Genomic DNA, 23,433 nt, shown 5'->3' with positions numbered 1-23,433 from the left:
CATTCAAAGCAGTCAAAGAAGGTTGAGGAGGCTTGTGGGGGGTGGTTATAGAGCCCAGAAAGGCACCTGTAGCCATTACAGTCAGTTGTTAAGCAGACAGATGCCACTGAAGTTCTCAGAGCTACCACACTCCAGGTCTCCAGAGAGACATTTCAAGTGAAGGGGAATTCAGAGAAATAATGGCATGTGGGATGTGGAGACCTTTCCCAGCACGGGAGATCTCCTAGTGAGAATTCGGCCAATGAAGGGAAGGGCTTGAGGAATTGGAAAGATGCTGTCTTGAGTATACAGCAAAGTGGAAAAAATGCCCACTGTGCATAAATGAGGTGCTGAGGTTTCTGGGAGTGATGTGGATCTCAGCAGTTGGTTGTTGTGTGTGAGCTCAACAGTCAGGGTAGCTCATGAGCAGCACTTCGTCGCGCTAACTCAGGCCTGGGACCTGCTCCCTTCTGAGTTGACCTTTAAGCAAAGTAAGCTACAACTTCAATTAATTTACCTTGGTTTGGTTTCCATCATTATTTGCAATTTTTTCTTTTGGTGCCACATCAGAGGAGGGAGTCTTCCAAAGTGCTGATGTCTTGTACCTCCTCAAAGAAACCTTGTGAGTGATACATTTCCAAAGAACAATACAAAAAAACCTTTGCCATCACGCTAATAATGTTAAGAACTTCACTGTAGAGAAGATAGGCAGTTTTGGCTTATTGTTTCTTACAATTTAAAATTTTGGTAGGAGTAAGCAAAACTGAAAACAATGGAGCAGGGTGGGAGTGGGGAGTAATGGAGATTTCAGAGCTCTTCAGTGCCACAATTACAACTTCATTAAATCTGAATTCTTTTTCAGTACATGTTTGAGGTTTGAGGTACTTAATAAATATATTCATTGTAGATAGTCCATACATGTGTATGTCACATGTTAATTCTTTTTACATCCCCTTTCACTTCCTGCCTTTCTGCCTCCCAGTGTCTCTTGGTTCTCTTCCCATTTGCAAAAGACCTATTTCCCTATTTCTTGTCTGTCCTTCATTTTGCTCTTTATTTATATTTTGGGTTTCTCATTTAAGAGAAACCATTAAACCTGAATTCTTATCCAGAACTGAGTTCTTGTCTACACTTCAGAAGTTAATAGTTAACAAGTACACATACATGGTAGTTTGTGGTGCTGATTGCTGTGTCCTGGGACTTTGGCCCAGCCAGCCGAGGTCCAAGAATCAGGGGAGTTTCACCCAGCCCACATTGTTCTGGAACACTTGGCTGTATCATGTTAGCCTGGTGTCTCCAGTTCACCTCCCTGGGTCTCTGTTTGCCATCTGTAGGGAGAGAGGAGTTTGGACAGAACAGCAATGGCACGGCACATGGGCTGTGGGTTCTTCCATGGTTGCCTTGAATCCATCTCTGATCACTTTGGATACGCATTCTCCCATGGAGTCACAGCCTTGAAATGGACCTGAATCATCCTTGGGCCACCAGACAGCCACTTCTAATTGATTAGAGTTGGAAGTGAAATGAAATCTGTTTTTCTATATCTGGGACTGGATGATTTCTATGGTCCTTTGGATGTTTGTCATATTGTCTGATTTTTTGGAGTTCCAAACTCCTGGACAAATCTTCCCCTCCCAAACCACTTTATTACATTGGTTTCAATAACAACAAATAAAAAGATATCAAGGAAAATTCATGGTTCCTCTCAGGGGGAAAATAATTGAACTTCAAGAGTCCTATTCCTTGTCTTATACGTGAAAGACTCTTCTTTAAGCCACAAGTAACCAAGTCCGGGCACAGGAGTCCCTCAAAGTTATGAGAAGTTAGTTACCTTTTAGAGGTGCCTTTCATTTTAGTTTCGGGCCTCCCAGTGTGAGGGCATTCTGAGTTTTTCAGGACAAGGTTAGATTGGCTGGGTTTTTTTCTCACCAGAGATGCCTCATGTGAAATGAGTATATTACTTATGAATTGTATTCATGAAAATTGGCAGTTCCAAGAGAAAAGAAATGTGCTTTGTCCATTGCCTTATAAAATGTTAATGTTGAACTATTTATTTAATCACAGTTGCTGCATAAGGTCTTACCAGCCAAAGGGCTGTATGGAGCATTTTTATTAACATTATATCCCACAGCCCCCGTCCTTTGACTGTTATGACCATGTCCTACCTAAGCTACGGGCACAGCCACAGTGGCCCTGGTAGTGACAAACCCCCTGGATAGGGTGTTCTCAGCAATCACTTTCTTCCCATTTGTGACTACTTTTTATTAGATCCCTTTAAATTCTCCCTCTGTACTGGTTTATGGATGGGATAGAGTACACAACCCTGAAGCGTTTTCTCCCTAGTTATTTATTTTAGCTGCTTCTTCATTTCCTAAATGCTATGTTCACTGCCAGCTGGCTTTGTAATAGTGTTTTGTCCCTAGCACTGCACCCCTGGCCCCTCCTGCGAAGGCACGTCCACACTGTGATGCTCTGTGTCCCCATCAGGTGTGACTGGAACAGGTGTGTGTGGAGTGACGTGTGGAGTGATGGATGTGACTTTTTAAACACAGCACCACATCCCACCCCCATTTGGATGCAAATATTTTTTGGCATCTTGAAAAGAAGGATCAGTCCAGGTCGTGTTCTCCTGCAGCCTCCACACCCTGTCCCTCTCAGTCTAGGCCCAGGAGTTGGGCTTCCCCTCATTGTTTGCCTTTGGAAGCCCCTGTTCTGGACAGGTCTTGAATGCCTCCATTGTCTAGGTCTGCTGCTAGAAACTCAGGGCTGCGCACAGGGCCAGGCACTCTGTCCCTAGGAGTCCAAGTAATAACTTAATAGCCTCTGACCTCTACCAAGTCCCTTGGACAGAGCTTTGTGAGTTGCAGAGCACACAGATGGAGAACAGCTCATTTCACAACTGTCTCAGTACTCCTTGTTCCAAATCACCTGCCTTCTTGGACTGCGTCCTTACTGAGAACTGAGGCTTTCTACACACCCCTCTCTCCCTGGCCCTGAGAATTTGACACAAAGTGATGAAAATAAACAGGATCTCATCCTCCAGTAAATGCATGAGGAGTCAGCATCAAATCACACACACACACACACACACGCACACACAATACTTCAATTCTCAGCTTCATTTCCCAGCTAGTTTTTCATTGTCAGTTTTAGTTGCCTACTAGTATGTCCAGTGCGAGTCAGGTGTCTCTTAATTGTTATATAATTTGTCCAGCAAAGTAGGAAGTTTTATACACTTCTACAAAAGGAAAATACTTGATTTAGTGGGAAAAAACAATCAAAGCCCAGTTCACCTGCCCTCCTTCTCAACTACACGTAAAGGAGTGACTTGAACTTAAATCCAGATTGAATCCAAGGAAGCATTTTATGGCATTGAATGAATGAAGTTGGTACTGAAATGTGTGCAATGTGTGGTTCTAAGGACAATTGGTTCTTCTTGACTTCTGATATTGTCAGAATCTATTTTTTAAATTAATTTTATTGGTACATTTTAGGTATACAATATAATGACATTCATCATTGGAAACTTGTACCTTTACATAATCTCTCTTGATTCTTATTTTTCCCCCATTCCCCTGCCCTCCCTTCAACCCCTCCATCCCTCCCTATTTACAAAGACTTTTGTTTGTCAGACTCTATTTTTAAATTGCCTGTTCCCTCGTTCCTATTAGAGCTTTGTGTCTATTAACACTTACTTTCTTCTCATATTGTGTGTTACTGACACCGTGTTTTCTTTTTTATTTCTTTTAGGAAAGCATGCCTCAGACTCCTCCTTTTTCAGCAATGTTTGACAGCAGTGGTTACAACCGGAACCTCTATCAGTCTGCAGAGGACAACTGTGGAGGGTTGTATTACCATGACAACAACCTCCTCTCTGGCTCTCTGGAAGCACTTATTCAGCATTTGGTACCGAATGTGGATTACTACCCGGATGTACGTGTTCATGTTCCTCTGAAATCCATCCTTGGGAAAGAGCAGACATTAAATACATTATGCAGGGACCATGCATACTATGAAATTGTATCAGGGTCGCTAAGAATTTTTCAAATAAGAAATTGCATATTGAATATTGAATGGTTTGAAATGCCATTGAGCCTGGGTATGGAGCTGATTTTGGAGTAGCCCCCATATCAGTTTCTTTCTGAGTTAGGAACCATTTACCCACAGTCTGATAGCCTCTGAATAAAGTATCTGTAGGGTTGATGTGTGCACACACCTTGGTCCTGAAATAAAAATGCTAGAGAACACTGGATCCTCCCAGAATAGGACAGTTAATGATTTTTTTTCCTAACATTTTTATGCTGAAAAAACTGAATGTAGTTAAGGAAAGTAAATGGAAGAGAGAAGAAATTTATACTCAAGGTGGAGTACTTTATAGATTGGACATCAGAGGACATGTTTGCTTTTGTTTTACCTTGGTAGCTTACATTTGTATAGATGGCACTTTTGGATCTAGGGAATTAATTATACATAATCTCAATGTTGAGAATGATTACAAGAGGGAAGAGGGGAGAAAACTGAAATTCACCAGTGCTGCATTTTGTTCATGGTCTCGTGGTTGCACTCCTAGCATCAGAATGTAACACAGTTTCCCCCTTCTCTTGTGCCACAGCTGTCTCTGTGGAACTTAGTTTGGCAGAGCAGTGAGAATTACTGAGCAGCTGGTGGTTGATTGAGATTTCATGAAAATATCTAGGGACCATATTAGTTCATTTTTATAAATGTAATAATAACCTTGGTAGGCAAAGGATAGTTTGTATTTGCCACTATAATTCACCATAGTGTTTCTTACTAAGTTATCGCTCTGTGTGTGATTTGTTACATAGCATTTTCAAATATGTTGCCACACAGGGAAAACTTGTAATCAAAAGTAAAAGGGATCCCTTGTTCAGCCCTTTAAATGTTTATGAGCTTCTAAAGGCACCCGAGGGGAGGGGACTTAACCCCTGGAATTTTTCTTTTCATGGGAGTCTGAAACTATTACAACAAATAAGAATACTTTATTACTGACTTCTGAGGAGACAATGTGGTTAAAGAAAACTACATAGTGTTATATTGTGCTTTATCAAATTGCTTAGCCCTTGAGCAAGTAAATAGGTTACTTGAAAGCCTGCCTTTGAATATTCTTGACACAACTCTTTAGTGTGCCACACTGAAAACACTGGAGAATTCTTGGGCTGAATGTGGGGAGGCTGAGCGGGATTTGTTGGATTATTTGTTTTCTGATTTTGTTTGGGGTCTTTACTGAGTTAACATAATATTTGGATACAAAACCAGATTCTGTAATGTTGGTATATTTAAGTTAGATTTATCTCTCTGGGCTGAATTTCATTCTTCCTAGAGTGAGTTATGTGTTCTGGTATCGTGGATCCCTGAGGATAGGGGTGAAACTGTTCCCTAATTTCAGGAGCTAAGCTTATCCTGTACTTCTATTAGTTTTGGTATGGTTTCAGGAAATGATACCTCTGAAGGTAGAGAGGGAATCCAACTTCATACTGTTTTGCTGCTGGAAAGCATTACTTTTCAAGCTGCAGCATGTTAACTTTGATCAGGAAAACTTAATGGAAAAAAGATGTCTAATATTTAGGAAAGATATTAATTTCAGAGAGAATGTAACAGTGATGACCTTTTTCTCTTGTCACAGAGAACATACATATTTACCTTCCTACTCAGTTCCCGGTTATTTATGCATCCTTATGAACTAATGGGCAAAGTTTGCCACTTATGCATGGAGCACCAGAGGCTAAGTGATCCTGATGGCGATAAGGTAACAAGGCATTTTGACCTTTACAGGTTTTTGACTAGAAATGTTGACTGACGGGCCTAACTTATCCCCAGGCTGACGTGCAGAAATGGCATCATGGCTGCAAATGGGGAATTGGGAACAGTATAAGGAACACACTGTAAATCAAATGCCTTGGAAGATCCTAGCTGCTGCTATAAGCTAGTTGTACAATGCATTGACAGAGGGGCCAAGTACTGCTTCTTCAATCCCAAAGACTTTGCACTAAAAGTTAATCAGTGACAGTAGTTATTTATTTGATACAGTCCCTGGTGACAGAGATCACCTGATTAAATTCATTTTTTTCTCCTCAGAACCAGATGAGAAAAATTGCACCTAAAATTCTTCAACTCTTGACAGAATGGACAGAAACATTTCCTTATGACTTTCGGGATGAAAGAATGATGAGAAATTTGAAAGATCTGGCTCACAGAATAGCCAGTGGCGAGGAGGTTAGTAACCTGAATTGATTACAGCCACTGAATTCCCAGCCATCTCTTGGTTGGGAAATGATATTTGTTTAAGCATCAGAATCTCGATGCTTTCTTTTCATTTTGTCTTTGGCACATCCTCTCTAGGCATATTGGTCTTTTTGGTATGTCAAGTGGGGATGATTATTCCATCCCACTTCAAAGGGAAATAAGCTAGAGTTTTATGTGATTAGTTGGGGGAATGTTCATGTCAGTTCATGCACAGGGCTCATGTTGCAAGTGTGTCTCGTTTTTACTTTACTTTTATCTTTCTGCCTTCCCAAAAGCTTTGACACAGCTAGCGAGATAATAAATAGCATATTAATGAACACTAATAGATTTAAAGTAAGCATATAAATATAGCAGTCCATGAGGAGCATATTAATAAATTATAAGTAGAAAGAGACAATCTGTACCATAGAAGGGGAGAAAACAAATATGTGAGTGTTGAGAGCCAGTAGAGTTGGAAAAGATTGCTGTGGTTTAAGTTACTGATAAAAGAGAAATACAGTTGCTTATAGAATATCCATTGTCGGGGAGCACACTAATTCTTCAAGCATTAGATGAAGAATTTACAATGTTAGGGCTGAGGATGTAGCTCAATGGTAGAGCACATTCCTTGCATGTGCAAGGCCCTAACTTCAGTCCCTAGCACTGCAAAAAATAAAACAAAAACTGTCATATGAGGGATTTTTGTGAGTTCATTATGATTTGTTTCTTTACATAGGGCTTATAACAAATACTCCTTGATAAAAGAGAGACCATAGATGAGTGTGTAAATTAGCAGTGGTAATTCTTTGGCAGAGAAGACAGCAAACAAGCCAAGTCTTCTAGTGCTGGAAGTTGATTCAAGGATAGGACCTAGAATAGGTAGAGATTGGAAGTAAGTCTCTGAGATAATCTTCCATAAATACCACTTCTCTCAATTGAGCCTTTGATAAGAGCAAACTCTCTGTGACAGATGCAAGGTTATCCTCTCTGAAGCAGGCCTGGAGGGCTGGTATTCTGTGTTGAGGCTTGCTGGACAAGGATGTCTTTCTAGTTTCTGTGTTGCTGGTAAGGTTCTGGGAACAGGTTCCTTCAGCACAGGTACAGCATTGTCACATGGAAAAAGGTAGATGAAGCATTTAGCAGTTGCAGTGATGTCTTGTTTCATTTGTCTGAAAATACATTTTCCCTTTGTATTGTGCATAACCTTCCGGAGAGCTCATCTTTCCGTGTTTGCCTGAAAGACAGCATAACAAGACACTGATCTATTCTAATTCTTGTGAATGCATTTTAATGCTATTCCTCCAACTTAAAAAGAAATCAGACTAAAATTATATAAGACGAGTACTCGAAAACTTTGTACTTCGCATTTCTGGCTTATGTTCTGCTCGTGAAACCGGAGTTAACCCTTTTACTGTTACTTTATGACATTGCGTGGCGCCCAGGTGCTCCAGACACCCATTATTTCTGCAAGGCTGAGTGAGTCATTTCCTGAGCCATTTTGCAAGTTATGACTGTTATAATCATTTTGCCAGCTTTGCCTGTCTCAGGTTCTGCCAGGTCAAATTGATAGGTCCCTCACTCACATAGGCAAAAGGAAAGAAACAGCGGACAGTTTGGTAGTAAATCTTATGTCAGAGGGATTAGCTGTGGGTCGCTTGGCAGAGTCCATGCTGGCTCAGTGACCTCGGTTTATGACAAGCTGCTCAAAAGATTAGTGGCATCCTAGGGCCTTTTCGTATGTGAAGGCTGAGACCTGAGTCAGTCAGTTCTTCCTTTCAGTTAGGTGTATGTCGCTAATTAACTTTATATATCAGTTAGCATATCTTCCCTCTATGGCTTTTGTGTGCATGCACGTGTGTGTATGTGTTACCGAAAATTGAACCCAGAGTCTGCACACTGAGCCCACATTCATAGCCCTTTTAATTTTTTTAAAGGCAGGATCTCACTAAGTCACTACCCAGGGTTGATTTGAACCTGTGATCCGCCTGCCTCATCCTCATTGAGTGCTGGGATTACAGATGTGTTCCACCATGCCTGACTTCTATGACTTTTCTAAAAGGTAGAAATTGTAACATAATTCTTCCCAAAAGGAACCCTTTAATTTTTTTAAAGATAAAATGATAGTGGTTTGAAAATGCTGCCTGGATGGCTTTTGGTTCTTCTTGTCATGGTGTGAAAGAGGGAGATCATGTCTGTGACCAGATGAGATCTGGTCTTCATCTTAAAATAAGACTCAGCCACTCAAGACATGGGTAGAACTGAGAAAAGACCAAACAGCCTTCTCATCATGGCTTTTTGCCAGTTCTCTTGTGTTGAGAACATATTCTTGATAAACCTTGGGGTGTTAAGCTGGCTTTGAGCAGGAGAAGAGATGAGACGATGCGCCAAGTCTGGCTGGGTAGCAGTTGATTAAATGAGTTTGTGAAGTGACCAGCAGCCTCGATGGACCTGGGCTGCACAAGAAGTTGCTGCTTCTTTGGCTGCTTTTATCCTGTATTCAGAGTCAGGTCCACACTTAGCAGCTGGTTGATCAGAAAGTGCTTTGGCAAAGATCAGATTCCTGCTTCATTGTCATCTCTATAAATCATGGTGTTAACTGCCCTGTGTTAATGCCCCTTCTGGCTCTAAAGTTGTGTGATGGGTGCCCTTTCCCCAGTTCTTTGTATGGCAGGCTCCTCAGCTGTCGCATGTGTTAAATGCCTCTCCTCAGAGAGACCTTGCCCTGCCACCGAGCCATGATCACATCCCCTCTCTTTCTTAGCTTTCACCACCCTTTACAGCACTTCACAGAACTCTGTGATTCCTAATTATTGGCTATTTCACACACACCCCACACACACTGTGCCCTCTGCTCACAGCATCTTTAACTCCTGAGTGCCTGACATTTAAGGCCCTCAGTAATGTATGAATGAATGAATCAGTGAATGAATGAATGAGTGGACAAATCAGTTACTGTAGTAGGATAATATTCTTCCCCTCCACTGAAAGGAGCATGGATTTGAATTGTAACTTGTTGCTTCTTGCCTCTGGCTTCAAGAACTTTTTTTGATGGCCAATGAACCCAGGTGTGCCCTGGATGTAATTCAGCCAGGCTCTTCTGAATCTGCTGGGACAGTTCCACATAATTTGACTTAATATGTTTCTCCCCTGGGGATTTGCCCAAAATGAAGTAGTTTATTGAGACTTGCCCGCAAGAAACATGAAATGAAACTAATGATTGAATTACACGACAAATGACTATGGTAGGTAGAAGGCAATTTTCTCTTCCTTAAGGGGCTGGTCTTTATAGTAAGAACGTCTATCTTTATTTGCCAGGTAATTAATGTCTCTGGCATTTGAAGTTATAAAAAAGAATAAGTACATATTTAGCAACTCATGACTCAGTGAGAAAGCATGCTGAACAACACAGAGCTTGAGTTCTCAAATGGAATCAAATGGAAGCAGAAAACTTGTGAAAGAGGATGCATACCTATTCCCCCTGCTTTCTTACACACACACACACACACACACAGTTTATTCAAACAGCTTTTTTCTCATACTTAATTGGGTAGATTTCCCCTCATATTTTGCTGCTTTTTGCTCATCAGTTACCTCCTTTATAATTCCTCTACATCTTTGCTAAGAAAATGTATTTTAAGTGCAGAATAAAACTCTTGCAAAATGTGCTGGTAGAACAGCAGTTCTCATGTGTTGCTGTGTGTTAAAGCTACCTGAGGAGCATTTCCATCATGCTCTCCAGTTCAGTGGGACTTTCAGGGGTTGTACCCAGGCTGTGGGCTGTTCCTGGTCCGCTGTTTCTTGCACTCATTGGGCCTCAGCTGGTTCCCTCAGGTGGAGACCTGAACATTAGCGGTCATTTCTGACTGAATATTTTCTGTAGAGACCCTGGGAGTAGGGGTAGGGAATGAATTAGGGTTGAGAACTCACATGGAACAGCTGCTGAGATATCAAAGAATAGATATTTTTAAATGAGTTGTTTGTAGTTTTTCTGAGCAAAAAGAACTTTCTTGTATGTGTCACCTGTTAGCCAAGAACTCTCACTTCAAGTTTTTTATTTTTAATAAATCAAACAATACAGAAAGACATTTTGATTGCTCGATCTTTTTCCCACAAAAGTTGTACCAGTCCTACTTCTCTGTTAAAAGTAACAACTGGTGCCAGTTTTGTGTCTCCTCACAGAGTGTCTTCTCTGGGTGTAGGTATCCATGGACAGATAAATCCACAGAAGTGTTAATGGTGTGTACATGCATGCGTGTGTGTATTTGTGTAAGTAAAGTTTTATGCCAATAATTCAGGATTTTCCTGGAAAGACTTAACAAAGAATGTAAGTTCCTTATCTGTCCCTTATTCATGATAGGGTAGTCAAATAATGACAGTTGTGGGATACTCTTATAAATATGATTTAATCATGCAAAACTGCAACTTTCTACCTTGTTTTCTACTCTGAATGGTATGTGCTGTAACTAAAGTGTCTCAAAAAGATGATTACTGCCTAGTGGGAAACACTTGGGAAATATTTACTAATTTTAAGGAGTGAGGGCCAGGGATTGAGCTCAGTGGTTTCGCCGCCTGCTGCGCAAGTGCAAGGACCCGAGTTCGATCCCAGGTACAAAAAAAAAAAAAAGGAGTGGTAATAACTTTTGTGGGTGTTTATTATTGTGGGACAGGACTTAAGGAAACCTCTTAAGTTCTTAAAGTTTTAATGTAGCTCAATGGTATGAAAATAAACGAGGTGGGGGAAACAGGAATGAAGGATTTGAAAAAGTCCATAACTCAACTGTGGTGGCTTGGAATGCCAAGGAAAGAGGCATTTCCCTTGAGTAAACAAGCACATTGCCAAATAGATAGCATCTTCTAAACTGGTAACCTTGATGTGGCGTGGAATAGGTTTTTTGGAAGGTTCATTTTTTAAGAACACTTAGGTATTTCACCATTTTAAGGTGGTTTGTGAATGTAGAGAAAAATGAAGATCACATAATGGGCCATGTTGAAGAGCTCATTGGACAACATTGACAAGCAGAAAAAAGAAGAAATCAGCCTATGATTTTTTTCCTTATCTACATCAGATAGATTAACCATTAACCATTTTCAGATATAACTCCCTTATATGTGAATAGCTCTAGCTTTTGCTGTTGTGCTCTGTTAAACCAAACTGCTTCTGTTAAACGAAAAAAAAAAAAACCACTTCTTATACTTGTAGATAAATGCCACTGTAGGTAAAGTACAAATGATACTGTGGTACCTTTTGTAAAGGCAGTGAAACATAAACACAGGCCTTTCTACATCTGTAGATTCACTGGGACTATCCTCTTTTGGAGCTGGTAATCCTAAGACCCAGTTAAAATTGAATCAGCTCCTTTGCCTTCCTCTGACACAGGGGTCTTACTTTATCTAGAAAAATAATTGTTAGCAGTTTGGGGCCAGAAAAGACCTCCATACCTTGGGACATGTGTACCTGAGAGATTGATTGGGAGGTCATTTCTTTAACAAGTGTTTGAAAAACCAAGAGGCTGACACTTATCTATAAAAAATGCAGTAGTTTTTACAGCAGCTTCTCTTTAATTGTGTGGCTACAGCATATGAGGTAAAGAACAAGGCAGCTTGTGGTAGCACTGTAGGGAGGACTATCGCGTGGAAGAGTCTGGTTGTGAATACCAGTGCTGACTCATGAATGGGGAAGAAATGGACAGGCGCCAAGTGGAGGTCAGATACCAAAAGCGGATATCCCCTTCTTCTGTGAAAGTCAGGAAGGTGGGTGGCTGGGGAGTGGGAAGTAATGGTGTGTTCCTGTCAAGTAGCCTCTGTGTCCTTAGACTAATGAGATTGGGAATGATAGGAGTGGAAAAAGCAAGAAGGTGACACTAATGAAAAAGTTAGGAAAAGGATGCTTGGACTTGAGATCCATGTATTTTATCCCAACAAAAGTATACAGGTACATTTCTACCAGTGAACATTTAATTGTGTACAGTATACATTATACTGAATGCGCTTGATAGCTAGTCTGAAAGGTTGTAGTGTTTGAAGGTCTATTCTGAATTGTGCTCTCAATAGTAACCTGAGAAAAGGACGTCCAGGTTTGAAGAGGCACTTGATGTCTATGAGTCTCTGAGTTGTTAGAGCTATCTGAATCCTCCTATAAGTTCCCTGAACCAAACTTTCCAGTGTCAAGCTAAAAATAATTTCAAGACATTATCTGTGAGGTTGCATCCTGCTAAAAAAGACACAGAGAGCAAGGGTGTAACGCTTGGCTTGTTCCCTAGCAGACATACCGGAAGAATGTCCAGCAGATGATGCAGTGTCTCATCCGCAAGCTTGCTGCTCTCAGTCAGTATGAGGAAGTCTTGGCTAAGATCAGCTCCACATCTGCAGATCGGCTCACGGTCCTCAAGACCAAGCCACAGTCCATCCAGAGGGATATCATCACTGTCTGTAGTGACCCGTACACGATGGCCCAGCAGCTGACTCACGTAGAGCTGGTGAGGCCCTCATCATCCTTGCCCTTTGCAGCCACCCACTGTGTTTGTTTTGGCAACCAGTGTGTTTGCCAGAAGTAGTGTCAGGATAAATAATCTACAAAACAGCTGAAACATGTTCTGTTTAGGCGTTGCAGTATGAATGCTTCTGATATACTGAGAATTTGCTTATAAATAAGTACCAGACAAGGCTGAAAACAGAGTTGTCCTCATCTTCTGCCTGTGATTAATTTTGCTGTAACTCACACAGTCTTCCATTATCTTGTAGAGCATTGACCCAAACAGAACATTGGCTCTGTTGAGACTTTGGTGTTGCTGAAAGTATTTAGGGTTAAAGGCTTATTTTGTAATCTGCATTAAGAAATGGGAGTGGTGCCCAAAGTCAATAGAGAAGTAGCCTGTTCATTTCTTTGCATTTTCTTTAAAACTCTCAACTCGCTGGATTCTTGTTTCAGGAGCGGCTCAATTACATTGGGCCAGAAGAATTTGTTCAGGCATTTGTGCAGAAGGATCCTTTGGACAATGACAAGGTAATAAGTTCAGTCCTGAAACTAGAAAGTGAACTCTTTAATCTGTGATAATGAGTGTAAGACCTTGTAGTTGAAACTATTGTTTTAGGACTTAAAATCAGAAAGAATTTTTTTCATTAGCCATATGTGATTCCTTGCAGTTTTTCTTGAGCAAGGTCTCAGAGTGCCTTTACAGTATTCTTATCCTTTCACTAGCTTTTACCCTCTCCTTCTCCTTTATTGGGAAATTTAATAAGCCCTTTACAGCAAGTAGATGCAGGCATTTCTCATGATAAAGGCAGAAGATGAAAGCATAATGGTTTTATCTGTCAGATAAAGCCAGAAGGAAAATAAAAGACAATGCTTTGCTCATGATTCAACAATAGGAGGGGCAAGAAAGACAGGATGTGCATCCAGCTTGCTGAGCAAGGCTCTTCCCTGCTTTGCCTCTTGTTTTTAGGTGAATCCCCCATGACAGGTTTATGGTAAAGCCCACACATAAAGAAAATAATACTGGACACAGACTGTTAAATCAGTGATACATATACAAGAAGTTTCACTCCAGGGCCTCTAGAAACATTTGAAATTGTTAGACAAAGACTATGTCACCCACTCATGAAAGTCACCTCTGCGAGTCGGGGCAACAGCTGTTTTCCGGCCTTAGAATAGTTTCTCTCAGTACGGGAAATGAAGGATATGTTTTGCAATAGGAGGCTGGTGGACTTTGTTGTTTGGATCTTTTCGAAGGAAGGAAAGAGGACTTAATGAACCTCTTCAAGCTTGGCCTTGAACTCCAGAATGAGATGAACTTCTTTTGCTTTTGAACAATGTGTCACTCACCTTACTAAAAACCATTATGTTGTAGGGTTCCATTTATCTTCTTTGGAAGATATTTAGTTTCTTGGTCCATGATGTTGCAGAACTTTGTTATACAACTTAATTTTAGGAGAAGGTTTTCTAGTCCAGTGTGCATGGCCTCTCTCCTTGCTGTGTAGATAGCAGTGGCTATTTGCACCTCATTAACCAGTCCAAGATTGTTTTAGAATTGCATGGGTTATGCTTTTATGAACAGATCCTATCCAAGTTGATCGATATCCTGAGAAGGCAGGGAAAGGTACTTTTATGCATGCAGTCCAGTGTATGTCTAGACCTCAGGTTTGATGGGATCGTCCTAGGAGATTTTGGTATTTCTGTAAGGAAAATCAAGAATGTTAGTGGCCCTCTCTCTCTCTCTCTTTCTCTCCCTCATGCTAGAAAGCCTTCCTAATCCATAAACTGAGAATGACAACTTCATACTGACAGTGAGACCCATATACACGTGCATTCTCTTTTTCTTTAACTCATCAGTTCACTTTGCTTTCTCTACAGAGCTGCTACAGTGAACGCAAGAAAACACGAAATTTAGAAGCCTACGTGGAATGGTTTAATCGCCTAAGCTACTTGGTTGCTACAGAAATCTGCATGGTGAGAAAATGAATTTTCCCTGCTTCTTAGCAGTCAGTGTGACTTTACTTGGTTTATGTTATCTGCATACTTGCTTTCCATCTCTGGAGGCTACAAGTTAGATAACTGCCCTCTATTGTCTTTTCCTGTGTAGCCTGTCAAGAAGAAACATCGAGCACGAATGATCGAGTATTTCATTGATGTGGCTCGAGAGTGTTTTAACATCGGCAACTTTAATTCCTTGATGGCGATAATCTGTGAGTCTTTTCTGAAGGATTTGTGTCCTCTCTTTATGGGACCTGTGAAATATATCCACTGAAAATCTGTAAAGAGTACAATTTCTGAATCATTTCTGAATTATTTTAGGAATTCCTATTTCCTGAATTATTTCAGGACTGTTCCGAGTACCTCAAGTAGCCACAGTAATGCAATGTATGGTTATTTCTTAAGTATGCAAGAATTTATGGAATACTTTCAATTTAACCTCAATCAAATACTGATTATAAATGCTGAAAAATGAATGCCCATCTAAATAAAGGATTTTAAAGAGTATTTGAGAAGCTTATATATCAAGTATTAGAGAAATATATGACCTGAGAGTAAGTCATATGATTTCATTATCAAGGTTAAGAGATTGGCCTAAAAGATTGAACAATTTCTGACTGCCCACACGCCTAGCACTTACCAGTTCAGACCTTACTATTCCAGTTACAACAACTTGCTATTTTAAATTATGGGGATTTTTAATGCCAGAGACCCTGTTTCCTCCCATTCACTCTATTACAGTGGGTCAGGTAGTAACTAGTTTTTGTTGCTCATGTTTATACTTGTCATCTTGGTATAATTATTGATGACTCTCATTAGTAAGTATATTAGTTTATATGACAAATTATATGGTCATCCTAAATGTTGTAGGTGCTCAGTAAATATTTGAATAAAAAACAAAGAATTGGGGTCAGTTTGAAGCTAGAGAATCTACCAGATTTAATTCAATAATCACAATCCTGATAAATTCCCCCTTCACTAGTTCCTTTTTTTATTTTGTTTGTATATCATTGCCCCCTTTCACCCGCCATAACAACACTGGCCAAGTAGACATGAAAATAGTGAACTGAGAGATCAGTTAAGTCAGGGAGTTGAAAAGTCCATGGTCTAAGTAGTGGAAGGTTACTTAATTTCCCTCTTTCATCATTAAGAGAATATCAAGGCAAGCCACAGTATGGGAGAAAATATTTGTAATACATCTAACTGATAAACAACTTGAATCTAGAATCCATAAAGAACCCTACAAATCAATAAGAAGACAAATACTGTAACCAAGTGAAAAACAGGGCAAAAGCCTTGAACAAATATTTCACAAAAATATGCTCACTTAGAAATGGTACTCCATAGCAGTAGTCATCAGGGAAATACAAAAATTAAAATCACAAAAAATTAAAATCACAATGAAGAATTATTTCATACACTGGAATAGCTAAAATTAAAAAGACTGGTTACACCAAATTTATTGAGGATGTAGAGCAAGTGAAGGGAGTATAAAATGGCACTGCTTTGTAAAACTGTTTGGCAATTAATCATATGGCTATCCTGTAATCTAGAAATACCACATACTGATATATTTAGTTCCTAAAGATGCAAACACATGTTCACAGAAAGATTTGTACTAGAATGTATGTAAGCAGCATTATTAAGAATAGCCCCAGAGGGCCAGTGATTTAGCTCAGTGGTTCCACCGCCTGCCTCGCAAGCTCAAGGAGCCGAGTTCGATCCCCAGTACCAAAAAAAAAAAAAAAAGAGTAGCCCCAAACTGGAAACAATCTAAATGCCCCCATTTACAAGTGAATGACTGAATAAACAGTGGTATATTCATATAATGAAATATTATTGAGCAATTAAAAATTAACAATTGACACATATAAACAGCATAGATAAATTCTATAATCACGATGCTGAGCAAAAGAAGCCAGGCACAAAAGTCTATGTCCAGTATGATTCCATTTATGAGAAGTTCTAGAGGAGACAAGGCTAATCTGTGGTGGTGGACAATAGCTGCTTTGATCTTTTGGGGGTTAGAGAAGACTGAAAGATGGTCCAAGGGAGCTTCCTGGGATGATGAAATGTTCTACTGGATCTTGACTGGGGAGGGGATACATAGACTTAGACATTTTTCAAGTTCATTGAATTGAATATGTAAGATCTGTGTATTTTTCAGTGTATACATTTTTACCCAATTAGAACTGTACCTCTTCTAGTCCTTAAAAATGTGAAAGTTGGTGACATGGAATTACTCACTTAGGTTGATGTGGACACTTTTTCCACTGCAATATTTTTCCAAATGGCTGCAGTATGTAAAGTTATTATTCAGGGGAGCCCATGAGGTGTGTACTGTAGGGATGAGTGTGGGTTATGGAGTTGGCTTGGTAGAAACTTCCATTCCTGCTACTGCTTACGTGGATATTCTTTGGAAAGTTTCTTGCCCACGAACCACAGCTTATTCATGTAGGAATGTTCAGTGGGATATGTGAGATGACACATGGGTGACACCCGAAGCTGTATGTCAAGGGTCAGGAAACTACAACCTGTAGCTCACTCTGGCCCATCATTATTCTTTTTTTTTATGGCCGGTGAGCTAAGAGTAGTTCTTATATTTTTAAATGATTGAAAAATAAAAGAAAAAAGAATTATATGTGAACATAATATAAATTCAGATTTCAGTGCTCATAAATAAAGCTTTATTGGAACACAGCCATACTTGTGTGATTTTGTAGTTACCTGTGGCTGCTTATGCACCATTAACAGGGCAGTGTTCTGCAATTGTGCCTTACAAAGCCTAAAATGTTTACTGTTCTTTTCTTTAAAAAAGAAAAAGTAGGACCAGGGGTTTAGCTCTGTGGTTCTGCCGCCTGCCTCGAAAGAGTACAAGGTCCCGAGTTCGATCCCAGGTACCAAAAAAAAAAAAAGAAAAAGAAAAGAAAAAGTACTCACCTTTGCTCAAAGTTATGTTGTTTGTGGACTGAGAAGTTTGCAAGAAAAAGTTATAAACTTGGAGTTTATTACTTGTTAATAATTTGCAGAACTTAATTGCTTATATTTAGTAATGAGCACTATTCAGGGTATAAGGTAGAATGGCTTTTCTTACATCTCCATTTCAAATTTCTCCCCCTCCCCCATGCATGTTGAATGGAAAGCTGGCATGAACATGAGTCCAGTCTCTCGACTAAAGAAGACCTGGGCCAAAGTGAAGACTGCGAAGTTTGACATTCTTGAGGTGTGTGAAGCTGTTTTTGACTGTTAATGTTTTAGACCCAGAAAGTGGGATTCCTCTAATGTGATCTTGCCCCTCAGTCAGATAGCACTGAAGAAGAAAAACCCTTACAGACCTAGGGGAAGGAGAAGGGTTTGAACTAGAGGTAGGAAAATAAACAGATTTTGGATTAGTCCTTCCATAAATAGAGGTGACCATTTTGGGGTAATAGACTGGACTAATGCTGACATTATATACCAGAATAGAATTGAGGTTCTTAACAGCAGTTTTACTTCCTAGTTTGCCCGCTAGCTTCATTTATTTATTTGTAATGTGCTAGAGAAGTGTTCTTCATCCATCCAAAATATTCATTCACCATCCTTTCAGCAAATTTAGTTAACTTATGAAAATATTTTCCTATATAATTCTGAGGGTAGTCAGAGTTGTGGCACAGGGGTATGAGTGTTAGAATTAAATTCATCTTCATGTTATGTAAACGTGTTGATGCTTTCAGTCTGTGTCTTAGGAAATAATAAGCATTCTTTCCCCAGTTTTCCTCTAAATTGGGAATTATTGTTAGACATATTATGTGATGCTTTATTCAAGTTATCGAATACATTTATTTTCCATCTTGCAATATGGTTTGCATCCATTACTTTCGAATGATTTGTTATAAGGTGCAAAGAACAAGTTCACTACTAAATGTTGGATCATTATACATGGATAACCATCCCCTGGCCCATTGACCTTCAAATGAAACCAGGAAATTTTTCTATTTTGACTTTTTGTTAACAGTTCTAGATTTGATCTCAGTAATCAGCCTAGATAGTTTTGGTTTAGGTTTAACATCATCAAACCCAACATCAGCTTTTAAAAATAAAACAAATGTTGGGATAGAAAACATTTATGTTCTGATTCTGATGTTTTGCATGCTTGTGTATATGAAGGGATAAATCATATTCCTAATGAGTTCCCACACTTATTTAGAAATTTTTTATGTATAGTTACATGTGAGAATTTGTAAACATTTACAGGTGAGAATTCATAGCTAATACTCTTCTCTTCTCCACAGCATCAGATGGACCCTTCCAGCAACTTTTATAATTATCGAACCGCTCTTCGTGGGGCAGCACAAAGGTCTTTAACTGCTCATAGCAGCAGAGAGAAGGTGTGTGCTTTGTGTAGTGTGTTCATTATATAACTGCTATATTTTATACTGAAATGTGATGTGAACTACATCACTGAGTTTCTTTTACATGTTCAGATCACAAAAAGATGTATACTATAGAAATCTCATTTCTCGCTACATAGGGAAGAGGGTTGCTAAAGGAAAAGATAAACTGTGAAAAAGGAAAGGCAACTTGATGTAGAACTTTGCAAACATATATTACTGTGTTATTATTACATTACTGAAATTCTTATTCTAGAGTGTGTCTTAGTTGGGTTTCAGGCAATGAATTAATATGTTAAGGTGACTAATAGCATTAGAGAGTAATTTGGTTTAATGGAAAAATAGACATTTAAGCTCTGCAGAAGATGGCTGACTTAATGTAACCTTTTCTCCTAAAGAATTAGCTTACCTCCCACGGTTAAGTCATTTATTTTCAGAAAGTAGGTTAGTTGCCTGAGCATTAGCCCTGCTGGTACTAATTGGATATGTAGGAGGCACGGAAAGTTATAAGGCTGATGTCTGAAAAATTAAGTATCCTTCCTGTCTCCTCTACCCTTGTACAAGTTAAAGCTGTCCTGCATCTACCATAATCTTGACATTGAGGGTCCTTATTGGGCACATTTCTGTGTCATCTTTCCTCACCAAGAATGATAAATTGTTTTGCCATTCGGCCATCATGTTACTTAAGAAGTACATACCCAGTTATGATGAGGGTTACTTGATGGATCTAATCTTCTGTTTATATTCTTTCAACTGAAACTATATCTTCAACAACAAAAAAAGAGGGTAAAAAATGCTTAATGGCATCTTAGTCACTCCCTCCACCCGAAAAGTTTCAGTCTTGATGATCTGAAACAAAAACAAATACAAAACTCCACCTTTGAAAGATGCCAAGTTATTTCTCAACCAAATCTGCTATGTCAGTTCTGATAATGTTTGAGAGATACTGTAAATCCACTAGCCTTTTGTTCTTAATGGAAACTACAATAGCCTGGCAAAGTTTTCTAAACCACAGTACTCCTGTCTGGGTTGACAAAAGGCCCAATCTGAAGTTGCTGAACTTTCAGAACGTCTGCCCATACACGGGCAGATCCGGAAGGGAAGGATGCAATGGAAGCTATGGGTGCCCATGTCCACTGCTCCTGGGCTGGATGTCAGGTGCTCTCTGCATGGCCCTCGATGGAATTTGGGGATCCTTGGCTCTGTTTAAGGGAAGAGCCCAGAGACTCATGTTAGGGAACTGCCTCAGTGGCCAAAGTAATTCTAAAGTTCAGCCATCCCAAGAGACATCACTTGTGGGATCCTCACAGCTTTTTCCAGAAAGGGTCCCAAGTATTTACACTTCACATCATTTCATGTATTCTATCTCAATTAGTTTATTTATTTATTTAGGTACCAGGGATTGAACTCAGGACCTTGCGTTTTCAAGGCAGGTGTGGTGCCACTGAGCTACATCCTCAGCCCAATTAGTTTATTTTTTAACCAGTTCTATGTGAGCATGTAAACTGTAGTCTGTGGTTCATAAAACAACTACTATCATAACTTCCTAAAGAACACACTGTTTCTTTATTAATTGGTCTCAAAAGAAGAAGAAGAAGAATGAAAACATTTCTGGTCAAGTCTCTTTTTTGTTCAAGAAGATTGGGATTTTAAAAAAATGTTTTGAGGCCAAAGAGCACATATTTTATTCCAAATCTCCTACTTGACAGTCTTTCTGATAGCATAACTAGAATAGAATCAGATCTTTCAAATTTCAAGTTTATATGGTTAAGGAAGCACATTTCTCAGTATCTATTACAGAGCAAATCAAATCTGTCTTCTATCCAGGAGCCCTTAAATGTACTCTAAATGGCTTCTTTTTCTTGGAGTTACCCCTTCTTGAAGTTTCTAACCATTCTTCACATGATTACTTGGCTTCCAATCTTCTGTTTGTATTTCTGCATGTCTGTTCCTGCCTTTCAACCTTCATTTCTAGGTGTGAAACCGATACCTTTAAGGAACACTTGCTGACTCCCTGAGTTAAGAATATTTTAAGGGGAATTAGGAAACATTATTACTTGGAAAGTTCTTCCACTAAAGGGATGATAGGCAAGACTTTCTAGAAACCAGACATACTCTTTTACAAGTAGTTTGTACATGCACTTAAATCACAGAGATCCAAACATTTTTGCTGTTAGATTTGTATAGAGGCTGCTGATCTGATGGGGATGAGCCATGCTCAAGTGAGAAGTTGAAGAAGGCGACTTCTTTCTTGCATCTGGGCATAAGGAACATGGCAGCGAGGTATCTTAAGTGAGATTACTTACACTTTGGTCTCCTTGGAAGAGTGGCTCAGCCACTCAGTTATAGAACATATTTCTTTTGGGTGCCCGTGAATGTAAAAATCACATAACCTCTGCCACTCAGAATTTATAATCCAGCTAAAGGCACGTAGCATGAACTTAGAAGTTTAACTATCCATATGAGACAGTAAATGATCATCACCCATGAATCTCATAGCCCAGGGCCAAAGAATACAGCACAGAAATAAACTTCTCTCTTCAAAGCTGCTATAATGCACAAATATTGCATCTTCATTATAATTTTGTTCTCATTTCCGGGTGATTGTCTTTTGAACATATCTTTATTATCTTCTAAGTGCCTACTCAACTTGAATAGAAACACAAAGCAGGCATTGGTTATGTGTAGATGTAAGGGCATGGCAGTGTTCCAAGAAGCTCAATGGCCACTATAATTTGAATTGCACATCATTTTCGTGCATCATAAAACATTATTCTTTTGATTTTTTCCCCAGCCACTTAAAAATGTAAGATATATGGCTCCTAGGCCACAGTTTGCCAACTCCTGGCTTTTACCACTAGGGCAAATCATGGAGCCTTATTTTAAACTGATGTCGGACAGAGTCCAGGGCCCAGCCCTTTTCCACCCAGGTATAGTTTTTCCAAGAGGCAAGGTTCCAGTGTACTTTTGTCATTGTTACTATACCTGCTTAATTATAACACAATAGAGAAATAGCCAGTAACATTAAGAGAAAGCCATGACATCCCTACTAATTCAACTTTAGAGACAGACAAAAGCAAATGATAAAAAGTATATTCAAGTCATAGTGGTACACACCTGTAATCTTACACTCTGGGAGGCTGAGACAGGAGGATCGCAACCCCAGTACTACAAAAAATAGATAAATATATATATAGAAGGTTGTTGCAGCTAAAGACTCAATTTAGTTATTTTCAGAGATCAGTGAAACAAAATAAAATAAAAGCTTGTTATTTTTAAATTGCTTTAGGGGAAATTTTGAATTTCTCTCTAAAAGTGAATTGATACTTAATATTTTTGTGTGTGAGCCAAAAAGTATATTTTCCCATTCGTTTGGTATAGAAGCCATGGTACCACAAGTCATAAGCTTAGAAAACATCCAAAATAAGACAGATCCACAATCTGTGGTTAGTGCATTATTTGCGTGTACAAAATTTCAAATCTTTTTTTTTTTTGGTACCGGGGATCGAACTTGGGACCTTGCGCTTGTGAGGCAGGCACCGAAACCACTGAGCTAAATCCCCAGCCCCTGAAATCTTTTAAGATGTGTTGGCATTTGGGAGAAAATGGAAGCTACTGCTTATGAGCAGGTTTAGTAGGATTCAGGGGGCATTCTTAGAGATTATTATTTTATCTTAATTAGTTAAATACCACTTCATCAAACCAAAGTCTTGATGCAGAGAAGTATTATTAAAGAAAGTTCATTGTTTTCAAAGTCATTAAATTTAATTTACACATTTGTACTCCTTCACTGTGGCACGTCTCACAGCATTCTGTACTGCTGTTTCTTAGGAGCCTTTCCCTGACAGGTGCCAAATTGCTCTCATCATGGGCCAGTCTTGCTCAAAAAGGAGTTTGTAGAACCTTAACCTTGAGCTCTTACATTGTCTTAACTCATATCTTCAAGGGTAAAGTAAAATCACACCAAAAAAAAAAAAAGTTCATCTGAAATGTAGATATCCAAATGATGTAGTGATAGAGTGTAGGAAAGAGATGGGTCCCAAATCTTAAAATCTTAGTGCTTGTAGAGTTAAGTATTCTATTAAGACTTAACAGTTGGGCATGGTGGTGCACGCCTGTCATCCCAGCACTCCAAAGATTTAGGCGTGAGGATCGCCATGAGTTTGGGGTCAGCCTGGGCTACATAGAGAGTTCAAGGCCAGAGACCTTGTCTCAAAAAGTAAAATAAAAAACGAAACAAAGAAAACTAGGAAAAGCACTCACCTCTCCACCTTCTAGCACTAGTTGTTCTTGCTGTGCATCTTGGGCAGAATTATGTGAAGGAGGAAACTGCTATTGTATGTTGTATGCAGACCACTGTACCTTAATTGA

General features: G+C 39.4%; 1 protein-coding gene across 12 annotated transcripts in view; it reads left to right on the top strand.

The window, feature by feature from the left end:
* Rasgef1b (RasGEF domain family member 1B) overlaps positions 1-23,433 on the top strand; it is a 598,312-nt gene that overhangs the window by 568,486 nt on the left and 6,393 nt on the right. For 6 of the 12 annotated variants that reach the window (XM_021260972.2, XM_021260974.2, XM_004847990.4 and 3 more), the window contains 9 exons: positions 3,730-3,912; positions 5,624-5,746; positions 6,076-6,213; positions 12,483-12,698; positions 13,151-13,225; positions 14,573-14,668; positions 14,802-14,904; positions 17,836-17,915; positions 18,964-19,059. In XM_021260972.2, coding sequence (XP_021116631.1) covers positions 3,730-3,912; positions 5,624-5,746; positions 6,076-6,213; positions 12,483-12,698; positions 13,151-13,225; positions 14,573-14,668; positions 14,802-14,904; positions 17,836-17,915; positions 18,964-19,059 — 1,110 coding nt within the window. The remainder of the gene's footprint in view (positions 1-3,729; positions 3,913-5,623; positions 5,747-6,075; positions 6,214-12,482; positions 12,699-13,150; positions 13,226-14,572; positions 14,669-14,801; positions 14,905-17,835; positions 17,916-18,963; positions 19,060-23,433) is intronic. The other 6 variants (XM_021260973.2, XM_087215906.1, XM_087215905.1 and 3 more) reach the window with 1 other exon arrangement.

The sequence above is a fragment of the Heterocephalus glaber genome, unplaced genomic scaffold (assembly GCF_053883595.1).
Source record: "Heterocephalus glaber isolate CG9 unplaced genomic scaffold, H.glaber_assembly_v1.0 deba00001454, whole genome shotgun sequence".
NCBI lineage: Eukaryota > Metazoa > Chordata > Mammalia > Rodentia > Bathyergidae > Heterocephalus > Heterocephalus glaber.
The sequence above is the reverse complement of the archived record's forward strand: the minus strand, read 5'-3'. Positions and strand labels throughout refer to the sequence as shown.